At 41.2% G+C, this 18,823-nt stretch overlaps 3 protein-coding genes across 3 annotated transcripts in view; 2 read left to right on the forward strand and 1 right to left on the reverse strand.

Moving 5' to 3' along the window:
• LOC136430584 (uncharacterized) overlaps nt 1–5,847 on the reverse strand; it is a 29,206-nt gene extending 23,359 nt beyond the window's left edge. Inside the window, exons 1-5 of the mRNA XM_066421320.1 lie at nt 5,772–5,847; nt 5,424–5,575; nt 2,346–2,450; nt 769–816; nt 247–307 (exon numbers count right to left, since the gene is read on the reverse strand). Coding sequence (XP_066277417.1) covers nt 247–307; nt 769–816; nt 2,346–2,450; nt 5,424–5,530 — 321 coding nt within the window. The 5' untranslated portion in view covers nt 5,531–5,575; nt 5,772–5,847. The remainder of the gene's footprint in view (nt 1–246; nt 308–768; nt 817–2,345; nt 2,451–5,423; nt 5,576–5,771) is intronic.
• A 1,505-nt stretch (nt 5,848–7,352) lies between these two features.
• Nucleotides 7,353–11,199, forward strand: LOC136429415 (uncharacterized). The gene is made up of 4 exons (XM_066419246.1): nt 7,353–8,223; nt 9,235–9,818; nt 10,284–11,048; nt 11,131–11,199. The coding sequence occupies exons 1-4, from the start codon at nt 7,353–7,355 to the stop codon at nt 11,197–11,199; spliced, it is 2,289 nt and encodes a 762-aa protein (XP_066275343.1).
• Nucleotides 11,200–11,221: 22 nt separating this feature from the next.
• LOC136430581 (uncharacterized) lies at nt 11,222–18,730 on the forward strand. Its single transcript, XM_066421318.1, has 3 exons — nt 11,222–11,542; nt 11,872–12,059; nt 12,444–18,730. The coding sequence occupies exons 1-3, from the start codon at nt 11,223–11,225 to the stop codon at nt 16,841–16,843; spliced, it is 4,908 nt and encodes a 1,635-aa protein (XP_066277415.1). The 5' UTR covers nt 11,222; the 3' UTR covers nt 16,844–18,730.
• Nucleotides 18,731–18,823: the final 93 nt, after the last annotated feature.

Below are 18,823 nucleotides of genomic sequence, written 5' to 3' on the forward strand. Positions count from 1 at the left end.
TACAAAGTCTGGTGCACTCTTTAATGTTCTTAAGCTTAATGTTCTCCTAAAACACAGGAGTGACAGCTCACAACATCACCCAAGTTTGTGACCCGGTACAGCAAGAACATATAACCTACTCAAATACTTGCATGCTTACATATAACCTACTCAAATACTTGCATGCAACAATTTACCTTGCATCTATGCAATACAATTGTGACCTTGTATACCAGAAAGAAATATAGACTTAGTCAATGTACTCACTACTCTCATATGGCTGAAGACGGTCTGTCTGCCTGCTAAACTCATGCAACAACGTCGACTTCTGCAGGGAAGAAAAAGGACAATACAAAACACTTTGACACACCTTGCAAACTACCTCAACACATATCTATACGACCTGTTCTTAACTTGCCAAATCAAACATATAGTGACCAGTGAGCCAGGGCGTCACGTTGGCAAAACATACATGACCTATTTTCAATAGAACCATTAACCAATACACTATCAATTAAATCATACCTTGAATGTCCAGTTTTCATAGTGACTTGCATGAAGTATCATCTAGTGCTCTCAATAGACTAAGATGTTTAATTGGATAACAGCGTCAATCCAGGAATGATAGTATACCTCAGAGTAAAGCTACGTCAGCATTCCTTTTATTTGGTCAACAAATTGACCTTTGTTTCATGTTGCAATTTTACTAGTTTTTAAAACAAAGACGAAGAAGGCCTAGGATTTGCAAGTGACCCTTAGATCATCATAAAAATAAAGGAATACACTTACTCAAGGTTTTTAAAGTAGTTGTGAATGTTCTTCAAGGTCTGTGCATGTCTATGCAATGACAAAGAGAAAGAAAGAGATTATTTACACATGGGAAAGCCACTGACACCTGCAGAGTCTTGTGGTTAAAGAAATAATTATGTAATTAAAACGTAGCCGATTCTTTATAGAATATCACATCACACAAAGTAGACAAAGTAGGAAAAACTTTAAATTTGTGATTTCAAATGGAAACATTTGCAATGCCTGAAAAAGGAAATGGTGGTTAGTTCTCAGGCTTGATAATGTGTAAGTAATCCAACAGAGACAAATGACCACAGGCCAGACACAAATATTGAATATCCTATCACACAATTTAAAAGTGCATTGTGTTTTCATCAAACAAATCTATTCTACAACTTCTGTCCTTCAGTTCAAAGTTTGCAGTAGTTTACAAAGTTATAATGAACATTCATAATGTTTTGTTTGTTACAGTTCTTATGTGTACATAGAACCCAGCTGTGACCTTTGACCAGTAGTGATACTCAGGGCAGTAGAGGACAGTCACCTTTGGATTCTAGTTAGTTATTAGTAAGTACCTGCATGCATAAATCACTATGTTGCCCCATGGCAAACAATCTCCAATTGTTGAGTGTAACATACACATATTTAGTGTGCCAATTACTGGACTTTGGTAACATTTAATGTATAGGATCAGGTTAGGTGTTAGAATCACAGTATAAATGACATGATAAAACAAAACAGAAGAAGCATAACAGGCTGGCGTCACCTGTTAAGTTGAAAACGAAAGTTAGAGTTTCCCTAAAAATGATTGTCATACATCTTTACTTCTACAGGAAGAATAAACAGTGACTTTTTTACATATTCAGATTCATCAACAGGTTGATGTTGGCTGCCAAACTCAAAGAACATTTTGTATCTGTCTATCTCACAATGCAACAAATTAAAGATGTCATAGGATTTATGATCTTTGATAAATAATGATTTGTTACAAGGTTTTGATATAAAAAAAACACACTTTAAGATGGTATCTGATTCTGAACACTTTCTGGCAAAGATACTAAAATGATGACAATTATAAGACATGTACACCGAGAATGATATACATTGTATACAACATATTGTACCTACATAGTAATATTACATGTATTACATTATGGGGGAAGGAGGGTGGTAATCTTTTAGCTAAGTCCTACAAACAGTGTGACTATCACCACTAGCATATTCTAAATATACATACCTAGATTGAATTTGAGGAAAAAAATTTATAAATCACTAACATACCATAAGCTTGAGATGTATGAAACTGGCAAAACTCTTAATCTTATGTAACAAATGACAATGCTCCTGACCTAATGCATGTAGCTACTTTGTCAATCATCAAAATCACAGAAATTTATTTCTGGACAACAAAACACTTCACATACATGTATTATTGTTGTAGCAACAATCATGACTCCTGATTGGCCACCATTAGTCATGTGACGTGTTAAGCCTGCTAGACACTATCTTCTTTCCCATCAACTAATCCAATTAACACTTAAACTCCATATTCATAGAAACTGTTTAAAAACACTTACTGTATAAGCTGACCTCCTACTCCAGCAGCTTGTTCCCAGGGCCCACTTGTTCCCGGGTCAGCTACCATGCCCATGCCTTCTTCCCGACTCCATGCATCTGTCTCACTGTAGAAAAGGAAAATATGATTATGAATCTACAGTTAGCAACAAGAGCTATATACCACTCAAAAATCATGGCCATAGCACGTCCAGAACACGAGATATCAAACCGGACGCTTCACTGCAGTACCAGAACAAGCCAATAGGGGGCCCGGCCGCCCAAAATCTAATCATTTCGAGGTCCTGCTCACATACGAAATATCAAGATAATCTGGCCTGAGGGCTGGCCTGACCAATCATATTATTGTAGAGGGAAGAAATGAATAGTTGACATCTACAGGACTATAACTTACAGGGAATAGCTGAAAAAAAAGAGGAAGAGTTTTGAATAGAGGCCTTCTGACTCCAGGATGACATGGATGAGTTAGGCAGAGTTTTGAAAGCTTAACATTCTGTAGTGTAATTAGTTTCATCTCAACAATGCTAGTTGTCATTGGCTCCAGTGTACACGTCTTTAGACTTGATATTTGCTAATATTGCCATCTATTTTGTTGACGTGGTCGAAGAATGACAATTGTTCTTGTCTTAACTCTTCTCGCCTCTCTCACACACCTTCCTCTCCTTTCTTGGATCGATCTGCAAACTCTGCAGGATGGTTTTCAAGAGTTTGCTACATTTCATCCAGGTTGTTAACTGTACTAGTAGTGCCTTGTGTACTACTTTCCAAGCAGAGCTTTGGCTCCAGCTGGTTTTTGACGTGTTTTTAGGCTTTTTTGTCAGGCCTTTCATGTTGTTCCATTTTCTTTAATGGCTTGGTGACATAAAAATGGGACAAAATAGAAAGCCTGACAAAACGTAAAGGTTAAGCAGTCATCCTCAATTGAGGTAAAGCATGATGCTTTTTCAAGTAGCTAGTGGTAGTGCAATGCGGCTTCGCCACGGCTCACGTTTTTGGCCAGGCACACCGGGTCACCCCTACTCTTCTCGATAAGTGTGACTGTTGAGTTCTTTTACGTCAAGGTTTGACGCTTGAGGCTTACGCCCGAAGCTCTCTCATACAGGGGGCCGCCGGCTTTATGACACCATCCGAAATGACGAATGCAATCCCTTACAGCATGTCCAAGCTCGAGAGTGTACATGCCTAAAATTCAGTAAAAACATGTCAAAGACCAGCCGGAGTCCAACCTCTGCTTGGAGAGTACTTGTGTACCAGTTTTGTGCCATGAGGTTATATGAGGGCCTGCATGCCCCTTTTACGTAGAGCGTAATCGGCCGTTTTGATTTTACGTCGAGCGTTGCCGACCACTCCATAATTTAGCGTAGAGCGTAGGGGTGGCTTTCTGAATTTAGCGTAGAGCGTAGGGAGGCTTTCTGAATTTAGCGTATTACGTAGCCGGCCCTCCGAATTTAGCGTAGAGCGTTGTCGGGACCACCCCATGCAGGCCCTCTTATATTCTACAGTTTCCTGTATCAAATTGATTGATGGCATGTCATGCCTTAATATTCTCAGGGAGATCAATCAGCCTTTCTTGACCAGTCTTGACAACCTTTACATTTGCCTGGTTGCAAGAATGTGTAGGAGTTGTTTCAAATGAGTGGGCCTACTACCTTGGGACTAAGAATAGGGACCCAGCAAGGCCCTTGAGTTCTCGGCTTTGACAGCTAATACTGATTTGTAACAGGAGTTCTTTGTCTTGACTTAGAAGTCAGGGCAAGCCTGCTGCAGTATTATAATCAGCTGTTGCATGGGACTTCTGCTAAGCGCATGCAGGTGTTCAACTTTACTCTTTCATACATTGCTTATCAACTTGAGGTAAGTCAACTTGTAAAGTTCCCCTTTGTATGGTTAGTAGCTTTTCTTCCTTCTTCTTTTTAGTTATGATAAGATATAGTTCTCAAAGCCTGTCACTTATATAATTCCATCCTTCTGAATCAGGCCAATGGGCTTGGTACATGATTCTCTGTTGCAGGAATTTTGGTGGTGGCTTGGATGTGCGAACATTGATTGAAGATTAAAAAAGTTAACCTACCACCACTTGCTAACATTACAATGTTTATAGAATGCAACTTCATGTTCAGTTCTTGCAGTAACTTCATTCCATACCCCGTCAAAATGCTGACTTTTGTGACTGCATAAAAAGCCAATTTGATGTGCATTGTATCTTCATACAAAAACAAGGAGTCCAAAGCACGGTACTTTCAAATGTTGCCTTTTTTTCTAGGCATCTGAACTGTCGGTCATTATCTAACAGGACGCTGTCCTATAGCACTGTGGTGAGTGTTATTGGGTGCACCGACAACTACCAGATGTGGGGACATAACTTTGCGGTAGACTGGGAAAGGGGGTTAATTACATTCTAGTGGTGCCAAAGTTCAACACTTTATAGCATACAACAATAAAATGTCTGCTTCAATGGTCAGGGTTTTATAACAGATAAAGTAAAGCAATATCTGCATGCTGCTATTGACATCCTGTCATTTGAGCGAAGAACAGTCTTATCGACAGGAAGCACAGGAATAGGTTTTTAACCTCCAATCAAAGGATCAGTGCAACGGCTCAGGGGGTTACTAAGGCTCAGCGGATAGAGTGGCGACCTTGCAAGCTAGAGGTCGGGAGTTCAATCCCTGACCCAGGCATTCTGTTTCTTAGAGACATTCTTTATTATTGTTTTTGCACAATTTTACAGGATCATCCTTAGAATTAGGGTTAGGTTTGACACTGAATCATGAGGTGTTACTCACCTTAATCACAATATTACATGTATCAAAGGAAATGTCTGTCATCCTGTCATGACAATAATGTCAAAATACAATTATATATTAAGGTCTCATTCGTGAGTTTTTTTCTCCCCATAGACTTCTATGTTATAACAGGAACATCCTGTCAATAGTGCAAAAAAAGTGTTAAAACATTCTGTCATGGTGCCCTAAAAATTTCTATTTAAAAATCCTGTCAGTTTTGTAAAATGAATTCTTATGGATAGGAACACCCTGTCATCAATAGCCTTGGTCCAACATGAATTTTAAGTCGTACCGTACCTTGCAAGAAGTTGAGAGAAAACCTCGCTTGCTCCAAGGACATCTTTGGCTGCGGAAATGTTCACATCTTCATCGTTCACTGGTGTTGCAACGTCTCTGCTTGCCATGGCGACACATAAGTCAACAGCTCGCCAGTTTTATGACTCCGAAAACTAAAGATAAGATACGATAGTTAGCTGCGGACACTTCCGCATTTTGCCCCCCTCCCCCTTACCCAGTCCAAATCATATGGTTCAAATTATAACCGCAGCGTTGTCAAACGACGGAGATTACAAGAAAAACTTGTGACCATTTTTCCATACCAGGTCCAATTGACCTGAACACGGCAAAGACCTTTGAACGACTTACGTCAGACGAAAGTTGCGACAAACAACTAGAACGAAAACTTGTCCCCGCCATCTTTGTTTTGATCGTCATATGACTGTTCACGTGACGATTTTGTTGACAGTCACAAACAAAATCATTTCTGTGATAATGGATTTTATAAAAATTATAATAACAGGTCCTTTTTTGCGTTTTATGAAAAGAGTTTTCTCATCTTTGTAAACGTCAAAATTTACAAATTTGACCTTTGACCCAAAACATGTGACAAGTTTGAAGGCGCGTGGCGATGTGAGAAAGTTCGATCAGAAAGTTTCAAAAGAGGTATTGCCTAAATTCCACTGTAACGTTAGTAGAATGAACTCTGATACTTAGATTGGTACCTTGTGACAACATGATGATTGTATCTTCAAGACGAAAACGTTTTATTACCTTAAATTGGGACTTTTGGGATCGACGTATTATTGTTTTGATCAAAGAATGCCCAAGTTGTTTTGATGTGATGTGACATGTTCTGGCTTGTTTAGTCGGTGGATATTCTATCATGGCTACTGAATAGCAGTGTTTACATATTTTACGTAACTAAAAAAATAACATCATTTAGTCATGCGAATGATGTAATGATTTATTTCTTACAGCAATATTTCCTCCCATTTTGCTTTAATATAATATGGGTCTGAAATTCATATTCAACATCATTTCCACTCTTATAATTCAAATGGCATCCTGAATTGAATAATTTGTATCTTACAATGTTCACTCCAAAGTTGAATATGTCACTGATATTAAAATTCTCATCATAAAGCACAAAGGTTTTAATAACCAAATGTCACTAAGATTATACTTTTAGCCTTTGAATGTCAAATGAATGATTGCATGCAACATGCATTTCTGATGGATTAGAGATCAACAGAGTAAAGTGTACATTCTCTTCGATAGTTCAATCAAGTAAAAACCAAGTCCACCCAAGGACATTATATTGGACCTATAGGTTGTCATGGTTATGTCCTTGGTGCTGAATGACTCATCTGTTGTAAAGTTTTATCTCTGAGGCTTTGCATGGTCTCAGAAGCACTTATGATTCATTTTCTAAGCAGGGCTAAAAAAAATCGGTGCATATGCACTTTTGTGCACCCAGAATTGGAGCTGTTCACTTAGATTTTATCTAAATTTTTCAAAGCTCAAAGCTGTGTTGGCAGTGTACATGTGGACATTGCGAGTGCCTCAAAGCAGCTTCCGCATTCCGCCTGCAAGTCTGGACAAGAGAGCTCTTTTTCATCTCTTACCACTTTACTGACATTCTATTTTTTTTATGTTGTGCACCAGATGTTATTTCTGTGTACACAAAATTTTAGGTGGCTTGTGCCACTGCACCTTTTCCCAAAAATGAATTTCCCGCGCTGCTAAAGCAAATGCTGTGAGTACCTTACAGAATATTGGTTAGATATTTCATTACTATTCTCTATATTTTGTCTTCTTACATATGATTTCCCATGGTATACCTAATATCAGCTTCCTTATCTGTGTTCTCACTACAGTGAGCTTTTGGGTGGTTGCAAGCTTCCAGTCCTGACGTAATAGCTAGAACATCGAACACACAAAAAAAACATGGAGGTTGTGGATCTAACAGATGCAGATCCAGACTGTTCCAGAGATGACATCCAGAAAAACGATGAGATACATTCAGAATGCAGTGATTCTGAATCAACGGATGGAACACAGGTTTCATCATTGATGGAGGTCTGGGATGGAAGCCCAGAGTCAGGGCCGTCCTCATGTAGTGGGGAAAGTGCCACATCTAGTGTGGACAGGCTGCATGGATGTAAAGCAAAGCCAAGTGGTGTTGCACAGATGTACCAAACTGTGAAGGAGAGTAGCTGTACAGAAGTAAAATTGGAGCCTGACAAAGATGGTGACACACAGCAAGTCACAGGATCGTATAGCAAGGAAAGATCATTGAGGAAACATGCATCCCCAGATCCAAGCATGAAAAAAGGAGAATATGAACACAACTCTTGCAAATCTGGAGTTTTGGAAATAATAGATCTTACTGAAGAAGAAGAGGATAAAGAACCATCAGCATCTGAGGATACTGCACAAAGGTTGATCAACAAGACAGGAGACAAGATTAATTCACCAACAAGTTCAGAGGCTGTCAGAAGTTCTACAGAACAGTGTTGTGTGACAACAGCAGGCCCCTGTTTGGTAGACCTGACCAACTGCAACTCTGTACAAGCTGACGTAGTGGCAGGAATCAGTTCGGTTAGACAGGAAACTGTTTCAAATGTTGTAAGTGTCTCAGAGACAGAAGACCCATCTCTGAGCAAGACTGGCAAAGGCAAAGACAGTAAAACTTGTGGCGGTGGTAAAGAAAATCTGGTTAACAAGGATGAAGATTTGGCAGCTCCAGAAACAGACCTAGATGACGAGGTGGCAGCCATACTGGACAAAGACAAAAGCCCAGATCCTTCCATGCAAAGTGCAGAATCCCAATCTGTAAGTTCCTGTAGTTCAGTCATGATCCTCAGCACTGAAAACAGCACCACTGTCTCCCCTTTCCATGCCATCACAGAAGATCCAGACTCAAAAACCGCAACAGATCCAGTTGCTAGCAGTACTTTACTAGATGATGCATATTCACAGGATACAGATACGTTCGAACTAACTCTCCTTTGCTCAGAGTCTGGTTTGGGCAGCTCTGGTAATAATAGTAATCGTTCCAGTCCTACCATTGAATGGGAAGAGCCTGCAGCTTTAGATAAGAGTGAGGCGGTCAGCTTGGAAACAACTTCCAGTTCCATGGGGGCATGCAATGATCCGTCTGTTGAGCTAGAAACAGGGCCGCTGGCTACCAATCTTCCCAACAGCCCTACAGCTTTATCTGCATGTAATGATTCAGCTGACCTACACAACACAGACACTGGTAACAGTAACAGCATGGTCAAGATTGATAGTGCTCAGTGTGAAAAAGACAACAAGGAAAGAAATGACTCCCCTAGATCTCCTTCTGTAGAGTCAATGGATAAAACCCCAGCAAAACATGATAAAAAGGCTGATGTACAAGCATTACGTTCCTTGAGAATTAAAAGCACAATTTCACCCACAAGAGTCTTGGATCATTTGGATGCCAAAGAGACAGAATCGACTGACAAGCAGAACATGGTAGCCCAACCTGCTGTTCCAGACAAGTGTTCTGACAATTCATCTTGCACAGATTCTGATGATTCAGACACCGTCAAAGCCAACAGTACACAGTGTGAAAAAGACACTGGGGAAAGAATGCCATCTCCTCGGTCTGGACCCTCTGAAGATTTGATGGATAAAGTAGGAAATGATGAGAAATCAGGTTTACATACACTACGGTCCTTGAGAATTGAAAACAGTGTCTTGGATTCCAAAGAGACAGAATCGACTGACAAGCAAAACATGACATTCCAACCTGCTATTCCAGAGAAGTGTTCTGACAGTTCACCAACTTTGTCTGGCACAGATCCTGATAATGCTGACACCGTCAATGCCTTCAGTGCCCAGTGTGAAAGAGACAGCCAGGGGGGAAAGGCCCACCCAGGTTCTGGACTGTCTGAAGAATTGATGGATAAAGTAGAGAATTATAAGAAAACAGGTGTTGTACAATCATTACTATCCTTAAGGGTGGAAACCACAAGTGTCTTGGACTCTCCAGACACAGAATCAACTGAGGAGCAGAGCACAAGAGTCCAGCCTACTGTTCCCACTGATGAAGAATATGAACATCACTTGTTGGAGCAAGAGGTAGCCTTGGTGTTGGCCAGCATATGTGTTAGAATAAAGGACACTGAACCTACCAGGCTGGTGGAGGAAGGATCTTTGGTAAGCCCTAAAGATGCCACACAGAAGAATGAAGACACTCAGTCAGACTTGGAAGTACAAAACCACACTGTTGGGCAACAAGAAGATACCTTAGGTCATCACAGCCTACTGTCCCATGTTGATGCAGGAATAGATGAAAGCACGGGTATGGAAATCATGGAGTTGTATGAAGATAGCGCTGTGGCATTTGAAGCCCACTCACCAGTCAAAGATACTTCAACTATTGTGAGTATTGCATTGTCTCCCGTTCAACCAAAGTTTCCAACGTCACCTAAGAAACTGTCTTGTAATGCACAAGCAACAGCTTTGGGAACACTACATGTACCTTTGTGTAACAGCAGTTCTGAAGTTTCTCAAGTTGAGAATATAGAAGACAATGGAGTTGAGAAGCAGCCTGTACCATCTAGCTATTCTGAAACTTTGTCTTCAAACAAAACAGATAACCATGGTGACCAAATTCAAAATGAGGAAAAGCTTCTTGAGACAGAAGATGTTGAAAAGATGGACCAAGGCCAACAAGATGAAAGTGTAAAACTACAAAAACAGGCAGTTCCAAATATGAAGGATGCAAAACTTGAGAAGAAAAATGGTACAGAAGAGATTGAAAGTCATGAACCATCAAAAGAAAAAATGCTACAAAGTACCAAGGACACCACAACTATATTAAACATTACATCATTTCCTGTGCAGCCAAGATCTTCAACGTCACCTAAGAAACTGTCTTGTGACACACAACCAACAGCTTTGGGAACACTAGCTTTGTGTAAAGTTTCTCAAGTTGAGAATACAGAAGACGATCAAGTTGAGATGCAGTCTATACCATCTAGCTGTTCTGAAACTGAATCATCAAGCACTAACCAAGTTCAAAATAATGAAGAAGTCCTTGACAAAGAAGAAGTTGAAGAGAGCCAAGGCCAAGATCAAAATGTAAATCTACAAGAACGACTGGTTCCAAATGTGAACGATGCAAAACCTGAAAAGGAAAATGGTCCAGAGGAGATTGAAAATCAGAAATCATCTGAAGAAGAACTGCAACAAGATGACCAAAGGAATGTATGTATGGAGAAACAGAATGAAGGACAAGCCAACATTTATGAAGAACAAAGGAAGAAAGATGTGAAATGTTCTCAGGATCTATCTCCAGCAATTGACAAGATCATTGACGACACGGAAGAGTCTGCAAAAACAGCAAGCTGCAACAGCGTTGAAGAAACCACAACAAGAGTAAATGGTCATGGTCAGTCTCCTCTGCAACAGAAACAGGATGCTTTGCCTTTGGAGAAAAATGCTGAGAATGCAGATGAGGTTGAACAGATAGACAACAGTGGCTCATCCTCACTAAACTCCCCATTCTGTAAAGACATCGACTTCTCCCAGCTGGACCTGTCCCCAAACTCCAGCATTGGTGACGCCATACTGGACTTTGTCCAACAGGCTCATGTTAACATACAGGAGGTATTGGAAGGAGCAGAGAAGAATGCAGAGAGTGATACCTCCCAGTGCAGCGGTCACGTTAAAGATGACCTTGTGTCAGTAGAGCTTCCACCCTGTAGTGAACATGGTAATAGTCAAAGCAATGGGAAACAAAAATGTCAAGACAGCATGAGTAGTGTGGGTAACTGTGAACTGATGAATGAAATCGGCCAGTTGATTGATACGAGAGATGGTGCTCTTCTAGGAGAAAAGGAAGACCAAGGAAGCAAGCAACAAGGCGTGCAGACAAATCCTAGCCATGGTCCTGAAGTCAGTGAGACTTTGGATAGCAAGAAAAGGAAGTTGTCTTTAGAAGACAGTTGCAGTCAGGGTCTTGATGGTTTTGAGAGACAGGCTGATGACATGAATCAGAATGCATCTGTAGAACCATCAGGTGAAGGTGAAAGGTCACCTGGTGAAAAGAGAGGGGTTGTCCATGGTGAAACTGCTGGTACCAACAGCAGAAAGGAGAACAGGTACAGCACTAGTGAAAATCAGAAAGATCTAAGTGGTTCAATATGGTTTTTACACATAGGTTGAAAGTTTGTTTTCAAAATGGCAAAAATGAAAAATACAAGTATGAAGTAACTGATGAAATGAATGCATATGTGAGAAGGGAGCTACTCTTCTGCATTAGCCTGCTTCTTTTGTCATCCTCAACTGAGGTGAAGCATGTCAGATGCTTTTTTAAGTAGCTTAGTATTAGTGCAATGCGGCTTTGCAGGTATAAATCTGATTTATTGCTTTATCCTTCTGTTTACATCACAACACTGACAACTTCCATTTTGCATCATCCTATTCATAGTTCTGTTACCATGGCAACAAGCTCCGCCTCCACAATGGGTCAGGTGAGCCTGTGGGACCTGATGGACCACCAGGGACCGTTCATTATCTATCCCACCCAGGGGAGGGGTGGGGAAGGAGTCATGACAGCAGTAAGGAGTACACAGCCTGAACCAGCAGTCACCTCCGATTCACCTACAGTGACCCAAGGTACTAGCAGTTCTGAATTGTATGACTAGGTACTAGTTTACTGTGAATCTTGAAATGTTTGCAAATTATGGTAACCATTGTATTTTTGCAGTACCTCTCCACAGCAAAATCATGACACCACATATATGACATTGTGTTTTTGTGCTACAGTGTAACGTTTTTACCACAAACTTAAACACCACAAAAACCTTCCTACTCCTATCATAAATAAGTCCTGCAAAAATAATGGAATCCAGTGTATATACATGTAGGGATATGTTATTTGACTATGTTAGATATTTATTGAATCATGTGTGCTGATACTATACTTTGAAAAATAAAATACATTGAAAAAATAAAATTTTTTAGGGGAGAAAGTCTATTGTTGTTCCTCGTTTTCTCCAGGCATGTCAGGAGTGGGGAATGCTGTGTACTCAGCCCTATCAGCTGTGAATGCAGACTGCGGTGGAGATCAGCAAGATAAAGAGGAGCCAACAACAATGTTAGACCTGGACACACACACACTGACCACAACTGATGGCATGGTGCTGAGATCTGGACAGTCCACCAGTGCTGACCAGTTCATTGGCCCGACAGATACTGAAGATTTAAATCCTTGTGCTCAGCACACAGAGAACAGTGGTCAAATTGGTGACACCTCAGATGGTAGCAAAGACGCCAAAGATGAAAGTGAGAATGACTGTCCCGAACTTGACCTACAAGTTGGGATAATGACAAGGGCAAGGGCAAGGAGACTGCAACAGTTGCTGGTGTTGGAAGAAGCTACCTCAAGTGCTGAAACTTCAACAGTTTCTGCTCCAGTGACAACTCATGACACAAACAGCCACCAACCCGCCAGAATGGAGGAAATGAATGCTGCCCAACCTCCCATTTCTCCAGGAAGCATGGATGCAGTTGCCATGGCGATGATGTGCAGCGGACTTGAGGAAGACACTCCAGAGGATGTAGCAAGCAGGAACAATGTGGTACACCAGGGGGCGGGTTTGAACATCAGAGATGAGGAGGGCAATGCTATGTGTCAGGTTATCCACTGTATCCCTGGTGCAAATGTGACTCAAACCATCAACAGGGCGCACCCTGAACTCCTGCCCACCATCATCACTTCAATGTCCACTCTGGCCGGACATCACGTGACCTCCCTGACCATCCAGGGACAGGAGTTCTACTTTCTGGAGGAAGTCGCGTATGCGGTGTACAACCACACAGTGTCGTACGTCCTGAACCGCTGCAACTGTCTCCAGATCAGCAGGATACGATGTCGAGGCGAGTACTTGGAGTTCCTGCGGCCGTACTGCCGCTTCATCGACAGGAGGTCGAACCACTGCTACCTCATCAGGGGAGAAGATGCAGAGCAGCTCTATCACTCCTTCCAGAAGATCAAGAAGATAACACAGAAAACTGTGAGAAAGAAGAGAGTATTGGCAAAGTGTGCTCACTGTGGGCAGGAAAATAGCGTGGGGAGGAAACGAGGGAGGAAAAGAAAAGCAGAAGCAACAGTGTCTGTCAATCCTGAGAATTATCCAACTGACAGATCGCAAGAAGATGCAGTGGCAGCTAACATGCTCCAGAGTGGTTTGGGACCTGACAACCTCTTTCCAAGAGGCTGTGTGACTTCTTTTGTGCATAACCCAACATTGATAGGATCCTGTAGGGATGCTACGTGTCAAACAGATGGTTGCTCAACTGAGGAGGCTGGAGAAAATCTCGAAGGTGAAAGTGGCAGTCCTCCAAAGAAACGTCACTGTGATGGTGTGGTCAGCACCGCTTGCCAAACCACCAACGAAAGTGAACAGTCAGAAATAGCAGAGGAGCAACGTTCTTCAATGGAGCAACACTCCAGAAGATTGGGCACTGCTGGGGAGACATCCAGGTTACCTGCTGAAGAGCTGAGAAGGTCTCCAAGGAGAAGGCACGAGTCCAGGTCATCTATGGTGACGAGTACTTCACAAAGCATAAATCTCCCAACAGAAAGTACCAACCCAGAGGAACAAGAGATGACAACCTTCTACATCACTACCAAAGTAGTAGGAACAAGGCTGCAGAAAGTGGACTTCTCTGTTTGCAATGACAAGGGAGAAGAGCTAGCCTGCAACATTACAGAGAACAGGGATAGCGAGGATCAGGGTTACTCTGAAACGGTCGAGGAAACACCAGTGAGTCCTGTGGAGGGACTGGGTAATGGGGAAGAGTCGGAGTTCAGTAATGAAGTGGAGAAAGCCAGAAAAGTGGAGGACTCTTGTGTTTCACTTGCAGAGGAGTTCTGCTGTGAAGAGGACCAAGCTGAGGGGATGATAGAAGGATGCACAGCTGACCATGACTCAGGCATCTCAATGAAGGAGGTGGACAGCCTTGATGAACACAACAGTTCGCCAGAATCAGACATCAGTCCACCTGATACGTGTATGGACAAAAATGAGGATTCCAAAACATCTTATGTGGCGATGAAAGACTTTGAGTCTTTGGCTAAAGAAAGATCTAGGCACGACATGATGGGTGAAGATGAAGAGGACATGGAGGAGGTTTTAAGCATCATGCAGGAGTCTGGTATATCAGTTGCAGACAAAAATAAGGAGGATCTGTACAATGCAAAAGAAGAAACTACGCAGGACACATGCTTGGAAGATGTGATGATGATGGAGGAACATCACATAGAAGACGAGGAAGACTTAGGAGAAGTTGTGAGTATCATGCAAGAGTCTGGCATTGAAGTTGCAGATGGATGGGAGATACCATACGAAAGTGAGGGAGAAAGTTTGCAGGATGTGTGTGAGGAAAATGTAATGGAGGAAGGTACATTTCAAGAGGACATGGAAGATGTTATGAGCATCATGGAAGATTCTGGCATTTCTCTAGCTGATGATGTGATGACCGAGAACTTTACATGTTTGAAAGTTGAAGAGAGGGGGACAGCTGTAGTAGAAAATGCTAAAGATGCAGCAACACTGGACCAGAACAAGAATGAAGTGGTCCCCTCAGAGAAGAGTTTGACCCTGGTGGATAAAACGACAGTAGGTGAGGAAGATGAAGGACAGACTGTACAAGAAGAAGTGATGAGCATGGCTGTATGCAATGATGACGTGTGCCCAAATCTTGCAGCAGACTTCAGTGTGAGTGAAGAACAAACAGGCATGGTAGAAGAGAAAACTGCAGAAATGTTGTGCACACCTCGGAATGGGCCAGATCATATAGAGCATACTGCCAGCAAAGTTGATAAAGCCATGCCATCTTTGTACCCTATCCAAGAGATCATGAAGGGGAAACTGTCATACTCAGACACTGAGTCAAAGAAAGCATCTTCAAGCACAGGTGAGGAGTTATTGGACCCAGATGTTGAAGAGGAAAATCTGACAATGGAATGCAGCCCTTGCTCACTTAAGCCGTCTTTGCATTTCCAAAAGGAGGATGATATGAAATTATGTTCAGAGGGCAGTGGTCCTGCCCATCTCTCCACAAACAACTCACCACAACCATGCATTCTACCAGACAACTGTGTTACATACAAGAAAAGCACGTCAGATGTAACACAAAAGTGCACAGTCCACCTGTGGCACTGTTCTCCACTGTTGGTGTCTCACACCTCCAAAGGGGGAGCGTTCACCAACTGGGGTTACCTGTACCCTCACTGGTGTGCCACTCCCCAGGACTCTTACATCTACTGCCCGGTGTGCAACGCTTTCTTCAGCGTGAGCGTCTACCTCGGTCACTTCCACGAGAAGCGAGGGATGATAGTGCACAGGAGCAGCTACGGACTCCAGTTGGAATCCAGACAAGCAACCACAGAACAGAAGAGGCTGTGGACGGATTTCACCAAAAAGCACCCTGCAGCTATCAAGGGATGTGCAACGCCACAGAAAAGGCAAACGTTAACTGCCAAGCATAATGCTGAGAGATGTAAAAGAAAGATAGCTGTCAGATTTAAGAAAGTCAGAGGTGGTACATGGACAGTGTCATCCTCAAGCAAAGAATGTGTTGGTAAAGATGATACCACAGAAGTAAAGGCAGTTGGTGCAGAAAAACAGAATGATAAGGCTTTAGTGGAGAAAGTATCTTGCGGCACAAACCAGTGTTCTACAGATAGCACTGCAGCAGGTGCTGAAAACCAGCAAACAGCATCTTCCAGTACAAGGAAGTCAGCTGCAGAAAATATATCAGCAGATGCTAAAGAACAGCAAATATCTACTTACAGCAGGAACCAGTGTGTGACTGAGAACACTGCAGCAGTTGCAGTAGAAGAGCAAGTAGTATCTTGCAGCACAAACAACTATACTGCAGACAACACTGCAGCAGCTGTTGATGAAGAGCAGACAGCATCTTACAGTACAATGAAGTCAGCTGCAGAAGACATTGTAGCAGATACTGAAGAACAAGAAACACCATGTTGCAGTACAAGGAAGTCAGCTGCAGAAGACATGGCAGCAAATGCTAAGGAACAGCAAACACCATCTTACAGCACAGGAACTTCTGCTGTTGAGACTACTCTGGACTTTGCTAATCATACTTATGGCATAACAGAACCCATCAGGAGTTTGAGTGACCCATCTCAAGGCAATGAAAGGTTCTCATCTACATCAAAGGGGAAACCAAGAGGTAGAAGAACTGGAGGTAAACCAGGAGGCGATGAGAAGAAGAATCCAAAGAAGACAAAACCAAGCAACAGAAAGAATCTGTCTACATTGGAGGAAAAGTCAAGAAGAAAGAGAACCAGAGATCAGCCAAGAGGAAGTGAGACTTCTAATTTAAAGAAAACCAATCATCAAGGAGATCATCAAGTGGCAGCTGAATGAGCATGGGGAAAAGTTGTCAAAAGATATTGCCTCGTTTCTTTATGTTTTGTTCTGTTCAGATTATATTTTAAGTGTAAGAGTAAGTTTTAGGTCCATGACCAAGACAGGTATATTTTCTTACAAAGAAGTATTTTTTTTGTAAGTAGAGGTAGTGCCTGTTCATACAATCATGGTTATTGATGACATTTTGTACATCATAGCAGGTTTATTCATTATTCATAGTCAAGTCCAGAATAACAGTTTTCTGCAGAAGAATCATGGTTACCTGGGGCTATCAAATTTTTACACCTGCCTTTTTCAAACTATGTGTGCCTGGATGAAGCACAGGCAGACTTTTTCAGGTGTTTTTTTACAACATAGTCAAATATGTTGAAGACTGTCGCAAGTGGGATATTCTGATTGGATGTTCAACTGTGATACATCTAAGAAAGGCATTGAGATATACTCAGATCTTCCTTTGTTATGTTAGAGTTAGGATGACATGAAAGCTTTTATAAGATTATCATGAATCAAAAGAAGACTACATTTTAGTTTAGTTTAGTTTAGTTTAGAAAACGTAAAAAATGGAATACAATCAAAAGGAGGCAAAAAGAGAATCACAGACACGGAGGAGACATTGTTGTGTCCAAAGGATACTGCATCTGTTGCAGAAAACCTGTAGGATACCTACAAACCTAAAGATGGAATGCAAGTGTGATACCTACGTACATTTTCAGAGATACAACATAGATTATCTGATGATGAATCACACATGGGAATCCGTGAAAGGAGGGAGGTGGAACTCCACTGGGATACCCACATATCCCGTAATCATTACTTTGGAACGCCTGTGTGATACCATATCAACTCACACTTAATTCTTGTTATCGTTTACATGTTATGTTACCTACTTCACTACCTTGGTCAGAAAATGCCATATAGCTATACATTGCTTTGCAAACGTTAAACATTTCTTTGCATGCAAACATACTTTCAGTTTGCACAGCTCAGTTGAATCAGGTTTCAGATTATTTTTCCTTTCAGTTTGACATTAGTCATTTCATCACCCAGTCAAAGTGGATATACTCTAAGAAAAGTTTGTTGTTTTAAACTGTTGCTGTGGTTGGTTTACTATAGTCTGTTTTAGACATACATGTAGTTTATTGTACTATTTTAGTGTAGAGAGCAAGTTATCCATGATAGATTTTATATACAGAAAAAGTCTGTACTCGTTTTGAATATGTTGGAAGTTTTAAATTGTTACTAGTAAATACGTTATTTTACTATCAGATTTTTAACTTTTAGAAACATGTTTTGTGTTCCAAGCTATGAGTACATCCCAGTCTTTGAATATATTGTTTTCTTTTAAGTACCAAGGCAGCAAAACAAGGTCAAGTTCGGTTTATTCTTGTTGATTTTACCCGTAAAAAAGTAATTGTGAACTTTAAAAAATTGTACCCAGCCTTAACATGTAGATGATTATTTTTGTAGCAGCTTGTCTAGTACAACTGGTTTAAATTTGTTTCATTGGGCCACATTGATGCTATTCGTTGTTTCTACGGCAAACCTTGAACAGAAGACAAAATTACACACAAAAATTCTTACATCAAACTAAGTCAGGAATTATCATACGTGATTCTGGTACAGTAACAGTGGTTCAAATCATTGTCAGCATAAGTTAAACTTTGTTTCTAATAATCCAAAACTTTGGATCAGTAGATTTTGAGCACCGGTGAATGGAATACGTGTGTCCTGATAGCCTTGACTAAAAAAAGGATATATATTTTAAACTGTACATGTGTCATACATCTAGTACTAACACACCATTTTCTAACAGGCAGGGATGTCAGCCTGTAACTTCTTTTATGTTAACATGTTCTGTGGATGATTAAAAAGTGCAGGTCACTACATGGATGGAGTCTCTACTGTTTTCTCCTAAATGAAAATATCAATTACATATATTTAATTCATATTTAACATCGATTCTAATTAAGATCAGGC

Source organism: Branchiostoma lanceolatum, chromosome 3, assembly GCF_035083965.1.
Source record: "Branchiostoma lanceolatum isolate klBraLanc5 chromosome 3, klBraLanc5.hap2, whole genome shotgun sequence".
NCBI lineage: Eukaryota > Metazoa > Chordata > Leptocardii > Amphioxiformes > Branchiostomatidae > Branchiostoma > Branchiostoma lanceolatum.

Bases quoted from the DNA above. Each gene is read 5' to 3' on its own strand.
- LOC136429415 (XM_066419246.1), top strand. From the start codon at position 7,353: ATGGAGGTTGTGGATCTAACAGATGCAGATCCAGACTGTTCCAGAGAT. The intron at 8,224-9,234 runs GTGCAGAATCCC...TGTCTGGCACAG, and splicing joins CCCAGATCCTTCCATGCAAA to ATCCTGATAATGCTGACACC. The intron at 9,819-10,283 runs GTGAGTATTGCA...TTTCCTGTGCAG, and splicing joins TCAAAGATACTTCAACTATT to CCAAGATCTTCAACGTCACC.
- LOC136430581 (XM_066421318.1), top strand. From the start codon at position 11,223: ATGAATGAAATCGGCCAGTTGATTGATACGAGAGATGGTGCTCTTCTA. The intron at 11,543-11,871 runs GTACAGCACTAG...TCCTATTCATAG, and splicing joins AACAGCAGAAAGGAGAACAG to TTCTGTTACCATGGCAACAA. The intron at 12,060-12,443 runs GTACTAGCAGTT...CGTTTTCTCCAG, and splicing joins TTCACCTACAGTGACCCAAG to GCATGTCAGGAGTGGGGAAT.